We start from the raw sequence: 22,657 nt of genomic DNA, 5'->3' as shown, positions 1-22,657 counted from the left end.
ACTTGGAAGACTCTTCCTCCCTTTCAGGGAATACCTCAGCCTCCCTCCAGTCAATTGCATCTGTTTCCTCTGTTTCTTGCTCAACTTTATGACCAAGGCACCATTCAGGCCGTTCCTCCAGATGGAGGGAGTTGTACTCCAGAATGTTTCTTGTCCCAAGAAAAGACGGTCCTTGGAGTCCTATCCTAAATCTTTCCCTATTAAACACTTTCCTGGTGGTGCCTTCTTTCAGGATACTATTTCTGCAATCTCTTATTTTCCTGGTTTCTCCTGAAGCCTTCTTAGCTTCTCTGGATCTCAAGGATGCCTATCTGCATATCCCTAATCACCCACAGTTCAGGGAGTTCTTGCGATTCTTGATGGGTTCTTTGCACTTTCAGTTTACTGCCTTGCCTTTTGGTCTTTCCACTGCTCTAAGGGTATTCACAAAGTGCCTACCCCAGCCATTGCCTATTTATGGCTTCAAGTTTACCCCTTCTTGGACAATCTGCACTTTCTGGCCAGCAGTCCAGACCAGTTACTCCAACTTTTTTTTTTATTGAATAAAACAGTTTTTTATACATTCTTGGTGTTCAACAGAAGTTTATTCTGCCTGGACTGTGTTGGTTGACTCACAATTATTTTTCTCAGTGTACATAGACAACTCAGATTTTACCTTGACAAAACTAAGTCTATTAGGAAGTCTGATCAACTTTTTGTGTCCTTTCATCCCAGGGCTCTGGGTTTACCTGTTTCCAAACGATCCATCTTTACATGGATCTCTAAGGCTACTGTGTTTTGTTTTAACTTTCATGGGACTCCTTATCTTCCTTTAAGGCCCATTCCACCAGATCATTTGACTCCTCAGGGGCTTTCTTTAAAGGCCTAGATGCTCATTCCATTTTGGAAGCTTCCACCTGGTCATCTGTTCATACTTTTACAAAGCCTTACAAGTCAGACAATGTTTCCAGATCCAGGGCAGGATTTGCTAGGGCAATTCTGCATGGATTTGTGGAAAATGTTTCTTCTTAGTCTTCTTGTGCTCCATCCTTCTCCCTGGGTTCCCTTTGAGCTTTTGCATTCTCCCATATGTAAAGAATACTGCAACATTGAATAGAAGGACATAGAATAGTTGTGTAAAATCTTACCATAACCGTAGATGTCATTCTCTTCTGTGTTGCAGTATTCTGTCCCACCCAACTTCCCCCTACAACTTGTTCTTTCCTATGATGACTGCCCTTTTGGCTCCTTTTGAATTTCCTTTCCTCATGGGGCTAACTTATTCTGAAGATTGTACGTGTGGATGTCCCTCTTATGGTCTACGTTATGTGTGCCTTTGTATGTAGTCTTGTGTACAGGTAGTGGCTTTTACTCTTTTGTATACAGGCCAGACATCTGGTTGTTGGGCAGAATACAACCCATATGCAGAGAATACTGCAACATAGAAGAGAAGGCCATCTATGGTTATGGTAAGATTTTACACAACTATTCTTTGTAGGGTATTCCCTTAGTTTTTGTAAAACCATTTCAAAAACTTACGGATTGGTTTTGCTCAGACTGGGTCCAACCCGCTCTGTTCGTCCTACTCCCAATTGCCTCCCACCCCCACTATGCCTACATTTATACTTAACCTCAAAACACACCTCCCTGTCTAATTTTCCAATTACTACAGCCATACCATTACATGTTAATTTTGTAATTCACTCAATATTAACACCCCACCCAAAACTATTCACAACCACATAAGCCCAGATTCCCTACATCAACTATATACGTAATGTTACTTCAACACTTTATATTATGTACCTTGCTCATTACAACATACCTTTACACATCCTGTCATAATCATCATGTCACCACCATCCACTCTCCTACCACCTCGCTCATATCCCCACTACATACCCCTATAACTAACTTTATCATTTCACCACTCCATTACCAAACTTTTGTCTTTCAAATATGATCATTCACATAAAATTCCAGACCTATAAAAATATGCTAGACTAGCTTTCAAACTTACCCACCTATTTCTGGTAAGTTCAGCCCAGATTAAACAAAGTGGAGACATGCATCCTATTCCAGGCCCTCAACTCTCACACCAAATACCCCACTCCCCTTACATCCCATTCACTGCAAACATCACACACCTCCCACACAGCAACACATATCTCCTTATCCTAAACATGAACCTGAGAAGCATACTAAACAACGTCCCTGAATTTCAGACAACCCTTACCCAGTACTTTCCAGATGTAGCAGTACTAACGGAAACCTAGCTAAACCCACACAAACAAGACTCTGAGATCCTAACCCATGGGTACAGCATTCACAGGCTTGACAGGACTCATAAGAGAGGTGGTGGCATTGACAAAATTTATAAAGGTAACCTCAAATTGGAATGACGTAAGTAACCCCCCAGACCCCAAGAATTGTGAAATTTTAATCTCCCACCTCCAAATAAACTGTAATAAACACATCATTATCATGGCCGTTTACATACTCCTCCCCCCCCCCCCCCCAAACAACCCAGCCACTGTTGAAGACCTCCTTTGCTGGTGTGCTTCAATGTATAGTCAGGAAACCGTAATAATGGGGGATTTCAACCTAGACTGGTCAACCTGCTCCTCCAGCAATCCCTCCAGTTTTATTAACCTTCACGGTTTCTGTGAATACAGTCCCCTACCAGGGTGGATAAGCATGGTAAAAAAAAACAATCAATACTAGATTGGACTCTCACAAGTAAACCCACCCTCTGCCATCAATCCAGCCATCTCCCTGACAGCCTTAGTGATCACCTACCCACCTACTTGCTTAGGCAGCATATTTGCTCCCAAAAAACATTGTCTGTAAATATGTATGTAACAAAAAAAATTATCATCTGAAGTCCTTAAAACCCTCCTACAAAACTGTGACTGGTCCTCTCTAACGCACCTCCACCTAGATTCAGCTGTGAAATATTTCAATGATAAATTCATTAATATCCTAAATAGCCTAGCCCCGCTAAGAAAAATCCGCACTAAATCTAAACATACCATCGGTCACTAAGGAAATCAAGAAGCTCCTTAAACTAAGATACAGAGTCTGATACCACTATAAAGAGACCAAAAATGAGTCATCACTTCTCATGATTGTCAAATGCATAACCTTGCCAAAACACAAATTAACCAGGACAAAAATATTTAATACACAACAGTCCAACAAAAGCACAAACATAACCCCCCGAAATTTTGGCGAGCCATCAACTTTTTGCTAAAACCAGGTCAGACCACAGGCAACTCTACTGATTAGTATTGCATCCCAATTTAATTCTCACTTTATCAGTCCTATCCTATCTATTGTTAAAAAAAAAAAAGTACTACCCCTCTATCCATACCTACACATATGATAGAAAAGTCAAATCCTTCTCAATCAAATCAATACATACCAACTCCATAAAAAAAAAATCTTCTTTCCAAACTAAAGCACTCATCCCTTGCTGCTGACCAGCTTCCCAATGAATTTCTTAAAATAGCATTAGAGGCCATTTCCTACCCTATGTCTATCCTAATCAAACCAGTCCATTACTGAATAATATAACCCAAATCTCTGGAAAGTCTCTCACATCATCCCTTTTGCACAAAGGCGGCACCTCTACAGAATTCACAAATTACAGTCCAATTGCTATTCTCCCCCTTGCTAAATTTCTTGAAAAATGCATCCACACACAACTACTTGACTGTCTGATAAACAATAACCTCCTGTCTGCATCCCAATATGGTTTTAGACCACAGCATAGCACTACCACTGCTCTTGTTAGTTTTACTAACTCAATTAGCCAGCTTAGAAATTCCAGCCACCTCGTATCTACTGTCTTTCTTGATATGTCAAAAGCCTTCAACACAGTTTCCCATCAGAAGCTGCTCAATGAGTTAGCCTCATTAAACCTTTTCCAAATGGCCTTCTCCTGGTTTTCTAGGTATTTATCTGGCTGCCAACAGGCAGTAAAGTGGCAAGATGAGCTTTCTACCCTTTTGTACCTGTGTGCCTCAAGGATCAATACTTGGACCACTACTCTTCATCATTTTCACCAGTAATCTCCTCACAGCCACCCACAATGCGACCAGTGTTCAGTATGCAGACGGCTCCTCCCTCATATGTTCAGCTCCCTTCTTACCAGAACTTCTACAAACAGCCTTGAAAGCCTTGACATCGAAAATTACCTCTGACTCCCAACTGGTTGTTAAGCCTTATAAAATAACAGTCATGCTGTTCACTAGTAGCAAACATACAGTTACCCTCCACCCTTCACCATCTGTTCCTCCAATAAAACTATAATAGAACATGTTGAACACACCAAGCCCCTCGGTGTTGCAATCAGCAACAGTATTAGATTTGATAAACACCTAGCTGCAACTCTCAACAAGATTCACATCAAGCTAGGCTCACCATATAGGATCAAACCATTACTAATCAACTCCACCAGAAATTCCATAGCCAAGACTTGTATACTTCCCACCCTTCTATACCCTTCTCCAATATTCACAAATCTCAGAAAAAATGATTTAAACTCTAGTTCTTTTGCAACAATATAGCAAGATTTGTCACATACCTCCCTTAGAGATCACACCATTGCACTTCACTGCACCTGCTAAAATGGCTTGAACTACCTAATTATCTAACCTTCAACCATTTAATTTTCACTCAGTCTCTCCCACCATCTAAGCAACTGCTCAGCTCTCAAGGACCTAGTTCAGCCTACTACAGCTGTAGATCCCTAAGATGTACCAACAAAGTCCTACTAAAGGTAAACCAAATCCAACAATAGCTGTGTGTGTGTGTGTGTGGGGTACTCCCTGTTATCAAACAAAATAAGTGCTGAAATTCCATTCCCCAAACAATAATCATTACCACCAACACATCCAAGTTTAAACTACTACTAAAAGGAACACCTCCCCAAAAACTCTCTCTGCTGTTGTACTAAGGCTGAGTGATCATTCACATCATTAGCTTTCACCCATATACATACTATGCCTCTCTCTTGTATTCCAAGGCTGTCAAACTATATCCATCCACCCTCCTCCTCTACCTGTTCTCGCCTTTCTAGTACTAAACTTCGTGTCCTTATCCAGTCTGACAAGATTGTACTGCACTAATACTCAGAAGCATGTTTTTGACTCTATTGATATTCCCTCTGCTTGTTTTTCCTGTGTTTTGTATTATTTCATGTCATTTGTCTTATAATAATTGCTATCTCATGTTGTTCACTTTATATCGGAACCATTTATGTCTATAATATATATTGCTTAATTACCTCATGTATGCTGTAAGTGTATATAATGTATTACTTCTCTTGTTTAAATTTTTTTTGTAATGGAGCTTTTCTCCCTGGGCCTCTGCTGAAAATGTGCCAATGGCCCAGTCGGACTTTCTCGGTAAACAAATGCAAAATAAAAAATGTTATATTCATAAGTAGCAGAAATCATTCTACAAACTAAGCCAACACGAGAATGGAGAAAGGAGATTTTGCTGATAGGGATGACTGCAAATATGTGTATGGAGAATAGTCAAGAGGGTGCTGAAATTTACTGGAGAAAACTGGCAAAGGAACCAAGGTGTTGTGAACAAGTAAATAAGAGAGGCGAAAGGTAATAGAGTAGAAAGAGGCCAAGAAGACATTTGGACTGCAGGCTACAGACTGCTGACCCTGTCAGGGACTAATGTCAGAGTATAAGCAAAGAGAACAGGCTATGGGAGTCATAACTGAAAGATTTGCTGTGGTAAAGGTTTTAGTTGAGTCTAGAACAGAAGCTGCTGTTAAAAAGGGATAATTAGTAAGGGAAAAGTATTGCATGATAATATAAGAATCAGTCAAGGAAGTTAGAAAATATGGGGAGGAGAGACTGGATAAGCAATTCACAAGGGAACAATGTGACCAAAGGCCAACCCTGTTAGAAGGTTTAGGGTCTTTGCCTGCAGGTGTTTGCATAGGTATTTTCATACCCCAAGTAGACTTCAAAGAATGTTGTCTCAGGTAGACAGTTAATGTTGGAGATGTGATGGGGAAGTAAGAGGTAACGGGAACATATGTTTTAGGAATGTGATGTGGTAGCAGATTTTAAAAATTGCTCACAGAGTACTCTGTCATAAATATTGAGTGAGTATATGGGTGTAACTAAGAAAATGATTCTTTTGAGCAGAGACGCAGAATATAAATTGTATTAAGTTTAACTCTGGTGGCTGCCAAAAAGCAATTACTAGAAAATGAATATCAAGGTCTAACCTGTTATCTGAAGTACTGAATATTGTAACAGAGGTTAAAAAAAAAAAAAAAAAAAAACTGGAACTGGGATCTTTTGAAAAGGGAAGGAGCAAATTACATAGAAATAAATGGAAATTGTGGAAGCAATACATGTAGAATAATACATGTTGAAGGGAAGGCAGGGATTGAACAATTGAAGTAATGTTGGACTGATAGTTATAAAAACGAACATGTTATGTACAGTGTATGTAACTGGAAACATGTTAATGTTTTTTCTTTTATATTAATGTTTGTTTGCCTATGTCTTAAGTGTCAATTTAATAAAGGTGTTAATGCGTAAGCCTTTCCTTAGAGGCATTTTCCTCACTGTACTGCAAGTACAGAATCCACTTCCATGAAGACTACATTTTATGCTACAGAAATGATTGCTACCCCCTTTTGAACCCGCATCCTCATTAGATATTATGTACTTACCCTGGAATACCATCGTCTTAGTGGTTTACTTCAGTAAGGTGAATATTTGAAGAGTTAGGTTTCATTTGTTTATCTTCCATCTTGAACGTCCATAAATAACCCATCTTTGTCAAAGGTGGATACCTAGGCTAACTTGAATCAATTTATTAAGCTTCTCTTTTTATCAAATTACACCAGTAAAGGAAATATCTCTTGGACTGTCCAGCTGTACACAGACAGCTAAGAGTATACAGTAGACTCCCTCTTATCCGGTCTTGCTGGGACTGGACCTTAGGCTGGATAAACGAATGACTGGTTAATCAGAAAATGCATACCAAGTAGCATTTTAGGTTATAAATCAGCTAGAATAACAGGATTTGTGTTGGTAAGCATTTTTCTAATGAATATGAAGTCTAAAACTCAAATGTCTGTCATTATTTAGCTCATAGGAGGCGGAAGTGTTCTTTTCTGTTGCCGGTTAAGGAGAGGCCAGATAAGAGGGAGTCTACTGTACTTGCATTGAATTAAATGGTTCAGCAAAAGTACTTATCTTTATTTTGCTACAAAACAAGTTGGGACATAGTCTCTATTTAAACTCTGGCCAAGGTACAGATCAATTCATATTCTGTTGCTAAAAATATGGCATTTGCCTCTGTCCCAAAGCTGGCTCTTCTAAGTGTTTGCATCCTCTAGGGCCTTCTTTGTTAATGCTTCTTTGTATTTGTGCAGCTGCAGTGTAGGCTTTTCTATATACTTTTGGAAGTCACTAGAAATTGGATGTAGAATCCAAGCACTGGTTTTCCTTGGTAACCACAATATTGCATGGGATAGTTGCTCTCATGTTTTTTTAAACCATCTAGGAAGTAATGCTTGGGACTCTGTTCTAGAGATTGAAGAGGATGGAGTAGATCATTAGACTCAATACTTGTGTTTAGAATGACAGGTATGATGCAAGCCTGTCTTAGTCAACAGACTCACCCACCTTCCCACTTTAGACGAGGCCCAAAGGAAAGATTTATGCATATAATACCTTTAAATCAGGCCACTGCTGAGGTCTACAGGATTGTCCGTGGACCTCTGGATAGTCTGTCTAGCACAGAGTATTATGAGAGGATTTGAGGAGCTAAAGCCTGTGAATGCTTTCAGTGCTGAGCTGAAATTAAGCCTTCAGCTCTACGTCCTAGAGGTTGAATGTAATAGGCTTGGACCATGCATGTCAAGCATTATAGCAAGTGCATAACTTTTGTTACGGTAGGTTCTAACAGTTCTCTATTATCTCTTCCTCATATGTGTTATGATAAGTATCCTTACAGAAATACACTTGAGTTTTTCATTCATAGTTTCGTACTAAGCTTATGACCAAAGGAGACCATCAAAAAGCTCAGCCACATCATCCATTACTGGTGGGAAGCGAACAATGAATAGACTTTCTTCACACATCCATGAATAATGTTTGGGATCTCCCATCCAGAAAGGTTTTAAAGATTGCTGGGGAAGTCCTCTGCTTGATAGGTAAGGGTAGCTGATTCTAGAGATGGGGATTACATTTGGTTAGGTTCAATATATTCCAAGCCATCTGATGGTGATGTATTAGTATAGGTTTAGGTGTGTAGAATGAGATTGCTTTACTACTTATTCTTTTAAGGTGATTAAGGTCAGAGTATGGTGGGTAATTCATAATACGGAAAGCTAAGCAGAGACCACCCCTAGGTGAAATTTCTTTCCTTCAATTTTTTTGTACTGTTTTGACATTTGTATACACAAAAATGTTTAAATGTTGCTAAATTATTTATTTTACAAAACAAGCACAATTATAGGTTAAGCTGGAAAATGAGACTTCATATCTGCAAGGGCTTTCTTTTGTGACTAAAAGCTTTCCAGCACAAGCTGCTTGTTACATCTGTATTTCTTTTTCTTAACAGTTCTTCCCCAATGGGAATGCATTTGCTACTGGTTCTGATGACGCCACATGTCGACTCTTTGATTTGCGTGCTGACCAGGAGTTGATGATGTATTCTCATGATAACATTATCTGTGGAATTACATCAGTAGCTTTCTCTAAAAGTGGCCGCCTCTTGCTGGCAGGTTATGATGACTTCAACTGTAATGTCTGGGATACCTTAAAAGGAGAACGAGCAGGTCAGTACAATGGTTAAGTTTGTAATGATGGCGTGTTTCAGTGTTAGCTTTTAGCATGTAGTTAACCTGAGGTTTTGTACTTGAATGTTTTTTGTGTCCAATGTCCAGTAGTTTCTTTCTTAATGGTGTTTTGTATGTAGTTTTTAAAACTGCTTCTACGAAGTTCATTGTGGTTTAACGGTATTTAAGAACTATATTTCCAAGTCCCTCTTTATTTTTGTGTGTTACCTTGGTACACTGACTTATTTAGGTGTGTTTTATGTTCTGACATGTTATGGTAAGAATTTAAACCGAGATAGCTCAACCTGCTGCGAACAAATGACATCTTGCAAGTGTTCTATGTGACATATAAAGGGTTATATTAAATTTGGGCAATAAGTAGCACAGGAGCAAAGCATCCGACAGCAAAATTTTCCTTTTTAGTTTTCAGGATTTTTGTATATGCGGTAACATAGAACCTATTTAATGTTTGCAGACATGTTCCTTAAACCAATTTTGTAAAACCTCTTGAGCAGTCGCATATTATTTCCAAGTGACATAAGTGGTACATGCACAAAATGTTATGGCTGTTAAATACAATAAACTGCATTATAAGAAAATAGAAAACACACAACTTAAGTAAGTATGGTGTGCATCACACGTGTGTAAATATTTATATTTTTTCATTTGATAACCAATTAGGTGAACTCTTTTCTCAGTCATGACTGTGACCAAGAGCACAAATAGGTGTGACAGATGACCAGTACTAGGCGCAGCATATTCTATGTAGGCTAGTAGGCATGTAGCAGTACTAACATGTGAAGGTTATGTACGCTAGTAGGCATGTAGCAATACTAACATGTGAAGGTTATGTACGCTAGTAGGCATGCAGCAATACTAATGTGAAGGTTATGTACAGTACTAGTCATCAAATGCACATTGAAGTACGTTGATGAAGATAAGTAACAGTAGTTGAAGTACATTGATGAAGCTAAGTAACAGTAGTTAACAAGTGCACATTAAAGTACATGGATATATAAAACTAGTGAATTATCAGGAGTATTTTATTGCTGAATTATGATGTTTTGCACATAGAAATTAATATTATTTACCAAAAGTTGTGGGGCAAGTTATTGAACTCCCATGAGTGGCTTTAATAGAAGTATAATTTAGGGTTATGTCATCTCAGAGGGAGTGAATATATAGAGATAGATCATGGGAGGTTACTAGGCTAACAGCCCCAGGGCCCTTATAATACTAGCCAAGTTCAACCTCTGTTCCCAAGGGTGTCTGGTTCAAGAAGACACTAAAATCAGCACCTATTGCCACTGTCCAAGAGGAACACAAGTGGAGCTCTCGGTGTGAATTTCCTCTTACCCATCCAATCATTCAAATTGCACTTAAATAGGGCCCACGAGGGGCTTTGTTTAACATGAATAGGAAGATTGTTCTAAAGATGGGGCAACCTCTATGAGAGAAATCTGTCTGTCCAGCAAGTTCTGTTGATGCCACATACCAGGTTTAATGTCCTTTGAGGGAGTGATCTGTGTGCCATTTGACTTGTGAATGTATAGCGTTTCCATTAAAGCTAGGTCAAAGATTGCTGTATACACAAGACATAGGTCACCTCTGAGCAAGTCTGTATGACGCAAAGTAAAGTGACAATGATTTCAGTCTGTCGACATAAGACAGATGTTGAAGACCTTGAATTTTCTTTGTAAGGAGACTGTGGTCTCTCCAGTTGCTGCAAGTGTTTGGAAAGGAGCATACCAAAGGAAGCTTTGTACTGTTATTACTTTTTCCGGTGGCAGTGTCCTTGCCTATGAGGTTTGCAATATAAAATGCCCTTCTTACCACTTTGGAGACCTGGTGATCGAAGTTAAGGTTGCTGTCAACCTGTATACCCACATCTGTCACCACTGTTGATGTGGTAGTTTGCGGAAGCATTACCCTTGCCGAAGGGGATAATAATACATTTTTTTGCATTAAGACCATGGCTTTGGCACCAGTCACCAGGTGGGTCAGAAGGAGAATGTAGTTATGAAGGTAAAATTACTGAGGGAGAACATTTGTAGTGTAAATGCAGAGGTAGACGTCTAATGTGGAATATAGGTGGCAAATGACATTGCTTTTATCAGAAAAGTGTAAATATAGGACTGATCTGATGGAAATACAAGCAGTTAAAGGTGTCATTGAAGGTATGGAGCTCCAAAACCCAGTGGCTAATTTAGAGAATGCTGGTTTGGATATGGAAAAGCATCATCTGGGGTTTCCTTTGGCTGTGAACCACGGATGTTTGTGACAGAAGAGGATAGAAGGATGTCATAGGTTGCAGTTTGAGGGAAGGGGGGCAAAAAGTATAGAAAATATTCACATATTATAGAGCAGAAAAAGTTGGAAGCTCTGATAAGGAGGTTATCGGTAAAATCTAAAAAATCTCCTGTGATTTGTGAAAGGGTGCGCTAAGGCAGTAAGTGCACACATATTTATTGTTTTTTTTATAGACATAAGGGGTTTCAGGAATTCCTGTGGGCTAGTAAAGTGAGGGCATACCCTAATATAGGTCCCAATACATTATTTTCTGCGAAAGTTAGTCTTCCAGGGAAGATCAGTCTTGTCAGTTTGTAGATGTGTTTGAGTGGGTTAGAAACATTAGAAGTGGTGAGTAAGACATGGGGGTCACAGCATTTTGGGAACTACAGTGTAAGTAAATTTGAAGACTGTGCTTTGCCACATACCATTCTGAAGCTGTACTCCCCACATTCAAGGGGAAAACCTTGTCAGGCCTGGGGAAAACTTACAGGCACCTATCCCAGTCATCAATGTAGTCTGAAGGAGGCAAGAATGTCAGTGTGTAACATGCAGGGGAAATTTGTTCCAGAAATGGGGCAGCTGTTGAGCAATCTGTCTTTACAATGTGTTTATTTATGTTTTGGTGCAGGGTTCATATCCTTGGTTTGGGTGTTTAGGTAATCTCTAGTCATGTGAAAGTATAAGTGATAAGTTAGGGTGGGGACTTTGATGGCTCAGAATGCCAAGCATAGGTCTCCACACAAGAGTATAAGAGAGAGTATAGGTTCATAGGTAGGTACTAGGCTATCGACACAAGGGCCTACGTAAGCCTAGCCAGCAAGGTACCATAGCTTACGCCACCCAAGAAAGTTATTTTCCTATGCCACTGTCCAGCAGAGAGACAGAAGTGATCCCCGGGGTGTATTTCCTATTTCCCATCCACTCAAGATTTTTCTTGGAGTGCTAATGAAGAACTTTGCTTGACATAGATGGGTAGCTTGTTCCAGAGTATAGGAAGTCTCTGGGACAGGAATCTATCCCTCCAGCGTGTCCTGTTTATTGTGGTGACAAGGTTTAGGTCCCTAGAGCATGTAGCTTGGAGGGATTGGGATTTCTTTAGGTGTAGCATGTCCAGCAGCTCTGGGTTTGACATAGCTTTATATGTTAGGCAGAGATCACCTCGGAGTAGGCGATATGCTACGGAGTAAAGCTGGAGTTTTTTGAGGCGGTCAGTGTAGGGCATTTGTTTGAGGCTAGTAATCCTCTTTGTGAGGTACTTCTGTGGCCTTTCCAGCTGCTGCAGATGTCTTGTGAGGTACATTCCAAAAGGGGTGTTGTACTCTATAATGGGTCTAATGAGTGATGAGTAGAGGAGAACAATGACCTCTTTTTTCCTTAATGAGAACCGTTTTATGATGAGGTGTGCCACATAGAAGGATTTCCTGATTTAGGGATGGGGCTTCTAGTCTGTCTTGGTTACTAGGCCAGTAATCTCTCGCATCACGAACCTAGGTACATGAAAAAGGAGGCATTGTACTCAGTAACTCTAATTAGGGCTGAGTACATATGGGTAACATCATCATTTGGCTTAGATGAGGTAGCTTTGGAAATCAGTTGTACTAGATACAATTTCCTAACTACTGTTGCAGCATAGTAGTCAAAGGCATTAGTGACCCAGGGGCTGAGGTCCTTAACTTGCTATGGCCATGTGGTGTGGGGCACTGATTGTGCTGTAAGTTGTAGGTGAGGATTGTTTCTTAAAGTTGACAATGGTACACCTTTTTGCATTTAATTGGAGTCATTTCTTTGTATTCATTGGTTTGTAAGGACCAGTTGTTGCAGTGGGGGAGCAGACGACCATCTCCATCTTGCAGTCACTGGCAAATTTGGTTTGCCGTAGATCAGAGTTTGTGGCATGGAGATCAGAAAAATATACATCAAAAAAGGAGGGTGTCCCAGTATTGAGCCTTGTGATACTCCACTGGTTATTTTCTGAAGTGTCACCTGTTACCTTAATTGGGTGAGTTCTATCCTTCAGCCACTTTGCAATCCTTAAGTTCTTTTAGCTTGTTTAACATGCCAGCAATGGGGTATTATGTTGAAGATCCTGGTCAGATCCAGATAATGCCTTGTGGACAGAATGACTATTGTCCACTGCTTCTATAACCTTCTCAAAAGAAGTTTACCAGGTTGAGTAGATATGATCTGTGCTTGACAAACCCAAACTGTTGTGTGTCCAGTTGTATGAAATGTTTAATATTGTTTAAGGTCAGATACATGTCCCATAGTGATCTTAGGGGAATGAGTGGTACTCTGAGGTATGTGGAATTTTACTGACTGTTTTTAAAGGAAAACTAGTAATACATCTGAATGCAAGTATGTTAGCTAGGTCTTTAAGGTCAGAGTAGGTAATGACATTTTGTGTTAATTATGCACATTGCAAGGTGTTATTTCTCAGTTTCTGAATGTAATTAAAGAAGAATTTGTAGTTAGCTTAGACTTCTAATGCTAGCTTCAGTTCATGTTCAGCTTTGACCTTTCTGATTGTCATTTTCAGTTCCTTGCTGATCTTTTTGATCGAGTCTTTAATGTGGGTGGATTTATGTGACTTTAAGTTTTTCTCTTTTGCTATAGAGCTTATTTATAGTGGTGGACCACAAATGTGTTTTTTTTTTCCAATTTCCTATTATGTTTGGTTCTATTGGGGACTGCAAGATCTATACACTTGTGTAGGAGTAAAATTTGTATGAAAATGTTAGCTGAAGCTTCATGCCGAGTGCTAGCATTGCAAGGACAGTTAGCTCATCATAGAATTTAAGCAAACATGTTTGTTAGTCATTGAATTCAGAACTGTTTACTCCTGTGGGTTTAGTGACTTTAAAGGAGGTTACTAATTTGTGGTATGACTTAACTAGCGGTGGAGATGGTAAAGACTCGATGCACTTGGGGCAGTGTTGGTGATGACCAGATACAAAATGTCCCATCCCTTAGTGGGCTGGTTAATTAATTAGTTTTAAGGAATTATTGTTTACTAGGTCCTAGAATCTTTGAGCATATCCAACTTTAGAAATGTAAGAACACCAGTTAACTGAAGGATAATTTTAGATTACTCAATATAAAGATATTTTCCATAAGGGTAGTTCACCAAGTACGTTTAGGAATCTTTTATGGTTTACTGGGGACATAGACTGTCTACATTCTTGTTGGTTTTGGAGGAAGAAGCAGGGAATGCTTTTCTCTGTCTGGACTGCGGTTCCTCTTCCACGGTGTGATGTCCCTGACAGGAGTCTGCTTCTGTGGAGGTTCCTGTTAAGAAAGCAAAAAGTTAATCATTTATCTTTGCCTGTATTTGTTACTTTAGAAACGGGGTGATTTTTTGGGCTTAGTTCAGGTTTTTAATCCTTCCTTTTTCTGTTAACAGTAAGTTCAAAATGAGAAGTCATTTTCTGAAGATTCCCAGTGTGATGAACATGGAAATAATTGTGAGGGAGCAGCTTTTGTTTTTTCTTCTCGGGTAAATGATTCTGACCCTGAAAAGTGTATTTCTTATTGTCCGTTGGAAGAATTTTCTTTTTCTGAACCCATGTCTAGGGTGAACCGATCGTTTTAGATTTGGAGGATGTTTTTATTACTACATGCAACATGCTTTACAGCAAGCATGCAGCCCCTAAGAAGGAAGATAGATTGTATAAGTTCCCTTCGTCTTACAAATTTTTATTTTCTAATCCCAAATCTGACCCTGCAGTGATTTCCATAGCAAATCATCTGTAGTTAAATGTTTAGTAAATGCTATCCCCCCATAAGGAAGGGAGAGACTTTGATAGATTTGGGAAAAAACATGTATTCCTTACCACATTGTTGTTATCATTTTTAATTGTCAGTCTCATGCTAAATTTTTGCTTGCTTCATTTTAAAACTAATAACATCATTGCTACTTTTCCTTCTTCTGAGGGACAATCCTCTTAAAAACCCCACTAACACCTGCAGGCAATCCAAATATAACTGCATTGAGCACTTCTTTCCTAAAATAACGAATCTTCATCAGAGTAAAACCATGCGAAATAAGCAAAGTTTAAACAAAATGAAAACAGCCATGCCCACGGTTGGCTAGCTTATCAGCTTTAATCATTAATCTTAGGAGAGACATCTGCATTCAGTTTAATTTACCAAGTCAATTCCATGGACAAAAGCAGAATTTCCCAGTCACCCCTCCAGGTCCCTTGGAAGTCTCAAAAATTTTTTTTTGTAAAAACCATAGCAAAAAGGCAATTTTCTCATCACCATTCTTGGTAAAAGAAACTTGTCCATAAATACTTCAGCTTGTGTTTTGTGTTTTCATCACATGAAATGAAAGGTAGTTTGAGCAAAGAGCTATATATATCATCTCATTAGTGTTGCAGTTATATTTACCCATGCAGGGAATGGCTCTGGGATATTGAGTGGTTACATAAGGGTCAACCCTAATACACCAACTTTGATAGCAATACCACACTTGGACATCTTGCCATGATTGCCAGTGTAATCAGGTTGGTACTCCGTAGAATGTCCACTGCTGGAAGGAATTTTATAAGTAAATGTAGAATGTGAACCCAGTATTTTGCTTCTGTAGTCAACCAGTTTGTGAAGTGTACTTATGACTCAACAGATGGCTTTTTTCAGAGCAGCAGCTATTGGATCTGTTGTGAGAAGTTTTCCATGGTTACATGATTCTCAGAATTTTCTAAAGACATTAAAGCTGAAGTTTTATACTATCCCCCTGATAGTGAGATTGTTTTGGACCATTTGCTACTGAGTTCATGAAAGTGTGATTAGTCAAGGAAACTAATTCAAGGGCTGACTCCGATTTTTTATCCTTTCTTCTCCAAATTTGTTAGTCTTCATCCCTAACTTAGGATTGTTTTATCAATAGCAAAATCAGTTGACTCATCCAACTTCTGGCAAACGTTCACAAAACAATGACAAGGAGGCTCCAGAAAGAAGCAAGGAGCATCCTACAAACCATGTCCAATCCAATCCAATCCAACAAGTTTGAATGACTATCTTCAAATGATAACCCCACCTTCCCATCCTGACGGGCCTTTAAATCTTCCCCAAAATCTGGCTCTCCATTTTTCTCTGACAAAAAATAATTTTGGGCAAATGGGTTCTGAGAGTGATCCATCAGTGGTACGGATGTTAGTGAGTCCCCCCCTCCTTTTAAGGGGATTCGTCCCTCCTCATTCACCAGATTAAATTTCTTTCCTTCATGTCACAAGTAGCATTTGCTGACTCTGGGTCATAGAGCTGGTTCCGGTTTCTCTGACAAGGAAAGGTATTAATTTTTATTCATTAATGTTCCTGGTACCAAAGAGAGAAGCTTCATGGAGATCCGTTCAATTTCCTTTTTTTTTTTTTTTTTTTACCAAAAACATCTTTATTGAGTTATTACTTATGACATAGTCATACATTTATGCAAGTTTAAACAAATAATGTTGTCATTTTTTAGTTATAAACATTGTACATCACATATAATATTCTGTACAATCATTGTCAGTCAAACATTTCATAGCTTATTCAATTGCTGCCTTCCCTTAAACCTCATTTCTCCTCCAAAACATTATTTTGCATGTATTATTGGGTCTATATCACTTCAATGAAATGGCTGAAGTTCGAACACCATATGTTCGAACTTCTAACCTCGAAGTGCAAAAAACATTGAAGTCTTAGAACAGCGATTATTTTCCCAGAGAAAAAAAATCGCTGTTCCAAGAAACACACACACAACACAAGCACACCACAAAAACAGCAATCCACACACATACACTTAAAATCCTACATCTAACCCTACACTAAACTGTACATACACTACTATCTATCCACTTACCTTAACCCTAACCCTAAGGTCCGTCACTATCGCACACTCACCTGACCCGCACCCTAACTCACCTATCCCGCCCTAACCCTAAAGTCTGTCACTGTCGCACACCCACCACCCACGCCCTAACTCACCTATCCCACCCTAACCCTAAAGTCTGTCACTATCGCACACCCACCTCACCCGCGCCCTAACCCTAACGTCTGTCCAATCACAGACTTACCTGAACCTGACCCATAGCTTTCCACCACAGCGCTGACTATAGCGAAGCCACAGAAACGGCCCACCGAATTCTTTCCCTGGGAAAGAATTCGGTGTTCTGCGGCTTCACGATAATCAGTTTTCGGACGTCACAGTTCGAACATATGGTGTTTGAACTGCTCACGTTTGAACTGATAGGAACCCTGTATTATTCCCACAATTCCCATTTTTTGTATGTAATTTGCTCTAAAGATCCCACTTCCAGTTTTTATCTCTGCTACTTTATCTCTATTACTATATTCAGAACTTCTAGTACAGTAGGTTTAGGATTTGAATTACCTTTTAAAAACTCTACCACTGCTTTTTTTTCACTTAGGATCCCCCCTATTCCTTTCTCTTTGCCTATACTCTGATATCAGTCCTTGATAGGGAAGGCAATCTCTAGTCTGCAGTCCAAATGAATTATTGGCCTATTCCTATTCTGTTACCTTTCCTTCTGTAATTATTTGCTCTCAGTACCTTGGTTCCTTTGCCAGTTTTCTCCAGTAAATTCTGGCCTCCGCTTGCCTAATTTCTGTACCGCTAATTGCAGTCATCCCTATCAGCAGAATCTTGTTTCTCCATTCCCGTTTTGGCTTAGTTCTTAGAATAGTTTCTGCTGCTTTATGAATATAATATTCTGTACACTTATTATTCTCCTTAAGGACCTGCATCCAGAATCCCAGTCTCTCTTTGTTTCTTGAGCTTCTCTCTTACTTCATCACCATCATCCCTTTCTGCTTTAAATTATAGCTTTCCACAGGTGATAATGTGTAGGAACTTTTAACTGTGTAGCTGTGATATACCCCTTCAAATCAGGTAATCTTAAACTACATTGTTTTATGGGAAGGATCAGCTTATCCCACTTGACTGTTGCCCTCTTCCCCTCCCAGATAAAATCCTTCAACTCTTTATTAATTATTATCCACAACTTCTGGTTGATAAAAAAAATGCCTGATCTGTGTGTAAAACTAAAGGGACTAAAAACATTTTCACTGTTTGCATCTTGCTATCCATTTTCATAAAGTAGAACTTCCAATTTCTCAGTATTTGTGTTATCTTTTGTTTAGTCTATTCCCATATATGCTTAGCTACCATAACAGAATCCTTTTTTAACATATACTCCTGCGTACTTCATTTTACCATGTCCCCATAAATATGGGTATTGCTGAACCCAGTTGGTGTGCGAGTATGTAGTTTACAGCTATTGCCTTTGTTTTACCTTCATTCATTTTGTATCCTGAAAAGACTTGGAACTGTCTCAGAATGTTCCACAACATTGATATTTCCTTTTCTAGTTTAAGTACAAAATATCATCCACAAATAAATCCAAACTTTTCTTGCTTACCGTACCAGTTATGCCCTTGCATTTCTGAGTCCCTTCTTTTCTTTGCCAGTGGTTCTAAATATAATGCAAGTAACAAAGGGGAAAGAGGACATCCTTGCCTGGTTCCTCTGTTCAAACAGAACTTATCACAGATGACCCCCCACCCCCACCCATTTTAAATTTCTCCTCCTATCCTGCATATATCCTCCTAATTAATGTTATTTTGTCAGGGAATGTAAATACTTCCATTACCCTGCTCAATAAAATCCCGGCTTAATCTATCAAAAGATTTCTGTGCATCAAGATTGACCAACAGCAGTGTTATTCAAGAGGTCCTTTCTTAATCAGTTTGTAAACGTCCAAAGGTTCAAAATGCTATCCCTACTTAATTTTTTACCACTTATTCCCCCTTTTACTTTTTGGCAATTTTAAATGTTCATGTTCATCTTTGCTGCAGTAGCCTTAGCTATGTGGGGTTATATCCTGCATAGGATGTAATAACCAGTCAGCTTACAAAGCTTCAGGTTACCTTTCTTGCATCCAAACCATTAGTTGGCTTGAGCTGAGCTGACTAAAAAGACAGGCTTGGGTAGCAAGCCCTTCAGGTCTTTCCTGTCATTGAAGAGTACTCCTCTGTGCGCTTTCAAGGATCAGTCATCTTGTGAAGTTCCTGTGCTGGGCAGATAAGTTGTCTTTGGGGGAAATCCTTCCACATAAAAAAATGTTTTATTGTACTTTTCTGCTGATGAAAGTTAATTTATTTCTAGGAATTTGTTTTTTTAACAGACAGCTATAAGACTTAACTGTAATTATAAACAGGAGTGTACTTTTTCTTGTGTATTTTAAAAGTTGTTTAAGTAGTTGACAAGCATTTTTTTCCTATGGAGAAATGGAGCTATCAAAATGTGTTAGTGCTTTTTGCTGTGTTTTTGTGAAAAAAGGGACTTTTATGTTTTTACTAGCTTATGCTGCTTGTTTTCCCCAGGAAAAAGGTGCCATTTTCGGCTTGACCATGGAACAGACTACCGATCCCATGGTCTGTCCTCTTTCCAGTCTCAAAAAGAAAACATTAAACAGCTTTTGCCGTCACATCACGCTAGCAGTTTACCACAGCCTCAGGTCAGTGACTGCTATGGCCAATGCTGGTTCCTCAGATCTCTCATTTTTTACCCAAATCTCTCTGATGTAGCACCTACAGCCATTATGGACTTGGGGGTTATCCACTTCCTCTGTGGCTATAGAGGTCCCCCTCAGTGGGCAAGGGAGAGCCACTCTCTTGCTGGTCTTGGAAGATGGAACAGGGAAGATCTGTTTGGTCAGAATGTTGTGCCCATCCCTGGGGAAACTGCTGCTGCTGCCATTAATAGCATTGCTTGGTCCCGTTTTTCCTGTCAAAAAGAAACAGAAATGTAAACGTGCAAAATCTTCCTCAAATTTCCTTAGATATAGAAGTAGTTTACTGGGTCTGGTTCAGGGGTTTAAATTAGGCTGTTGGTCCTTCTTATAAGGAGGTTTATGATAAAATAGAGGGGATGTTTCTTTTCCTGAAGAGATTTAAATAGGGGCGGATAGAGGGTTCTCTTCAGATTTCTGATTCAGCCTCCGAGGAGAGTTCAGATGTTCTTCGTGTTTTACTGTTGCAGTCATTACATTTGGGTTATCTGCTTGCAGTAGCCCTCAGTCTGCCTGATTAACAAAGTCTTGGGTCCTACGTCAGTTGCTGTCTCTTTTTCCGTGATGTCAGATCGTCAGGGGTATAAGACATGCAGCCGACCTCATTACATCAGTCTTTCTTGCCGTCCGGTGCCCGAAGCAGAAGCAGTTCGCAAGTGCCGGTCGGCCAACTCTTGAAGTTTTCATTTTCGAGTTTCAGGACCGAAGTCTTCAACTAAAAGCTAAGTACCCCGTTGGGGAAACTTTTTCCTGCTCTAATCCGATGTTAGTAAAAGTAAATAATTGCATTTCTTGTGGAAAGCAAATACCTCATAAAGATTTTCATTTGTACTGTATTCCTTGCCTAGGCCCTGACCATGACGTACCTCGTTGTCGGTTTTGTGCCTTATTTAAACCACAAACTATCCATCGTCTGTATATTTGCGCTTCTAAATATTTTGGTGCTCGGTTCAATTATCCTGATATGTCTTCAGTAAGCCGTCCGACTACCGACATTCCGAAAAAACGCAAAGGTAAAGACAGAGACAGGCCGCCCAGTTCAACAGTACTCAGTGATGCGCTTTCACAGCCCCTGATAGCTACTACTTCAGATTTGTAGGCCTCTACTGAGACCCATTCGGAGTCTAGTATGCCGCAAGATGCTTCTTTAACTGTGAAACCTGCGGATGTCTCTACCTTGGATGGGTCCGGAACCGCCTTGCAGGCACAGGCTTCTGAGGATGTATTCAGGCCTACTGACTTGTATATTAAACCAGCGCTATCTTCTTCTTCAAGGCCTAAAACTCGAACCATGCCTAGAAAACTGATGCCCGGACTGCATGGTCGGGCCTCTATGCCTAAAAAACAAATGATAAGAATGGCTGAAGACCTTATTACTTTAATCAGGGGAAGCCAACCGTCCCCCTCTAAGAGACTTAGGATGGAGTTTGCTTATGATACTTCTGATCAGGATTCTGAAGTTTCTGTTTCCTCTGATGACCGGGATTTACCCTTATATACCGATGAAGATTCTGATGCTGAGTACTCTATTCCCTCTGCCCCCCCCCCCCCAGAAGATCTCTCTTTTGGTGAAACCTTGCATACTCTCAGGGAGCATTTTCACTGGGAAAGTCAGGATTTCTCTAATTCTAAAAAGAGGCTTAGGGATTTCTTACTCCTGCCCCAGCACAGGCCTTTAGCTATACCTCCTGTACTGGACATTGTTGATGATGACTTTTCAGTGTCTAGCATGGCCCCTGACTCTTTACCTCCTGCTTCCAAAAAACCTGATAGATATTACAGGGTTCCTGACTCTCAAAAGTTCCTTTTCAAAAAACCTACTGCGGATCCTGAAGCCATTTCACAGGGACCCAAGGGCATTAAAGCTACTACTGCAAAAAATCCTACCCCCTTGGATAGAGACTCCAAGGGCACTAGGTAGATGGGGTAAGAGGGTATTATACACTTCTGCAACTTTGGCCATTAGGGCCTTGAATTGCCAGTTTCATATGTTAGTATCAGCAGCATATTATTGGATTGCTTAAACAGAAAATTATGTTGATTCCTGATTGTGCTGAAAATAAGGATTTACAAGATGTAATGCATTCTGCTGAACAAGTTGGTAAACATACATATCAATGTGGTTTTGATTCACTAGAGGCATTTTGAAGGGCTGCGGTAACTGGGTCTGTATTTAGAAGGCATGCTTGGCTTAAGGAGCAATCCTTGCCAGATCATGTTAAAGTGAAATTACTGGATGCTCCCTTAAATCAGGACCGCCTGTTTGGCAAAAAGGCAGAAGAAGTTCTTAAAAAGATGGAGGAAAGAGCTAAATCTACACAAACTGTTAAAAATTTTTTACAAGTACAACCTCCAAGATTTAGTAGGCATTGGCCTTCTAAGAATTGGTCCTTTCCTGCCTCTTCCAGACCTTCTCAGTCCAAACCCAGATCCAGCAGAGCACCCAGGCTTCAGTCCCAGGGGACGAATAGGACTAAGCAGTGGAGGGCCTCCACTTCCAAATCTAGGAGTAATAAAACTCTCCCCTATGGTAAACTGTCTCAATGACCTCTTTTTAAAACTTCGAAGCACTTCTCAACTGACTGCCCCTTTGAGGGGAAAGATTGCACTTCATGCAAAGAACTTGGGAACTCATTACCCAGGACAAATGGGTTTTAAATATAGTGTCCCAAGGATACAGATTTCACTTCCACACATTATCAACTCCAAGCGGTTGGTCGGATCTACCTCCAAATCAGTGGGCAGAGGCCCAAAAGCAAGTACTCTTTCTCTTAAGCATAGGGGATATTCACTTGGTACCAGAAGGGGAAAAGGGACAAGGTTTCTACTCGAGATTTTTCCTGGTACCCAGAAAAGACAATTCATGGCGTCCTATCCTAGACCTGTCTACTCTAAACACCTTTTTGGTGATTCCAAAAATCAAGATGCTGACTCTTCACCAGTTGCTTCCTATGCTAAGCAAAGATGCCTGGTTGTCAACATT

General features: G+C 39.8%; 1 protein-coding gene across 1 annotated transcript in view; it reads left to right on the top strand.

Annotated features, from left to right (window-relative positions):
- GNB4 (G protein subunit beta 4) overlaps nt 1–22,657 on the top strand; it is a 1,262,726-nt gene that overhangs the window by 1,202,684 nt on the left and 37,385 nt on the right. Inside the window, exon 9 of the mRNA XM_044070378.1 lies at nt 8,593–8,809. Coding sequence (XP_043926313.1) covers nt 8,593–8,809 — 217 coding nt within the window. The remainder of the gene's footprint in view (nt 1–8,592; nt 8,810–22,657) is intronic.

The sequence above is a fragment of the Protopterus annectens genome, chromosome 4.part1, assembly GCF_019279795.1.
Source record: "Protopterus annectens isolate FY-2018-M chromosome 4.part1, PAN1.0, whole genome shotgun sequence".
In the NCBI taxonomy this organism is placed as follows: Eukaryota; Metazoa; Chordata; order Ceratodontiformes; family Protopteridae; genus Protopterus; species Protopterus annectens.
The sequence above is the reverse complement of the archived record's forward strand: the minus strand, read 5'-3'. Positions and strand labels throughout refer to the sequence as shown.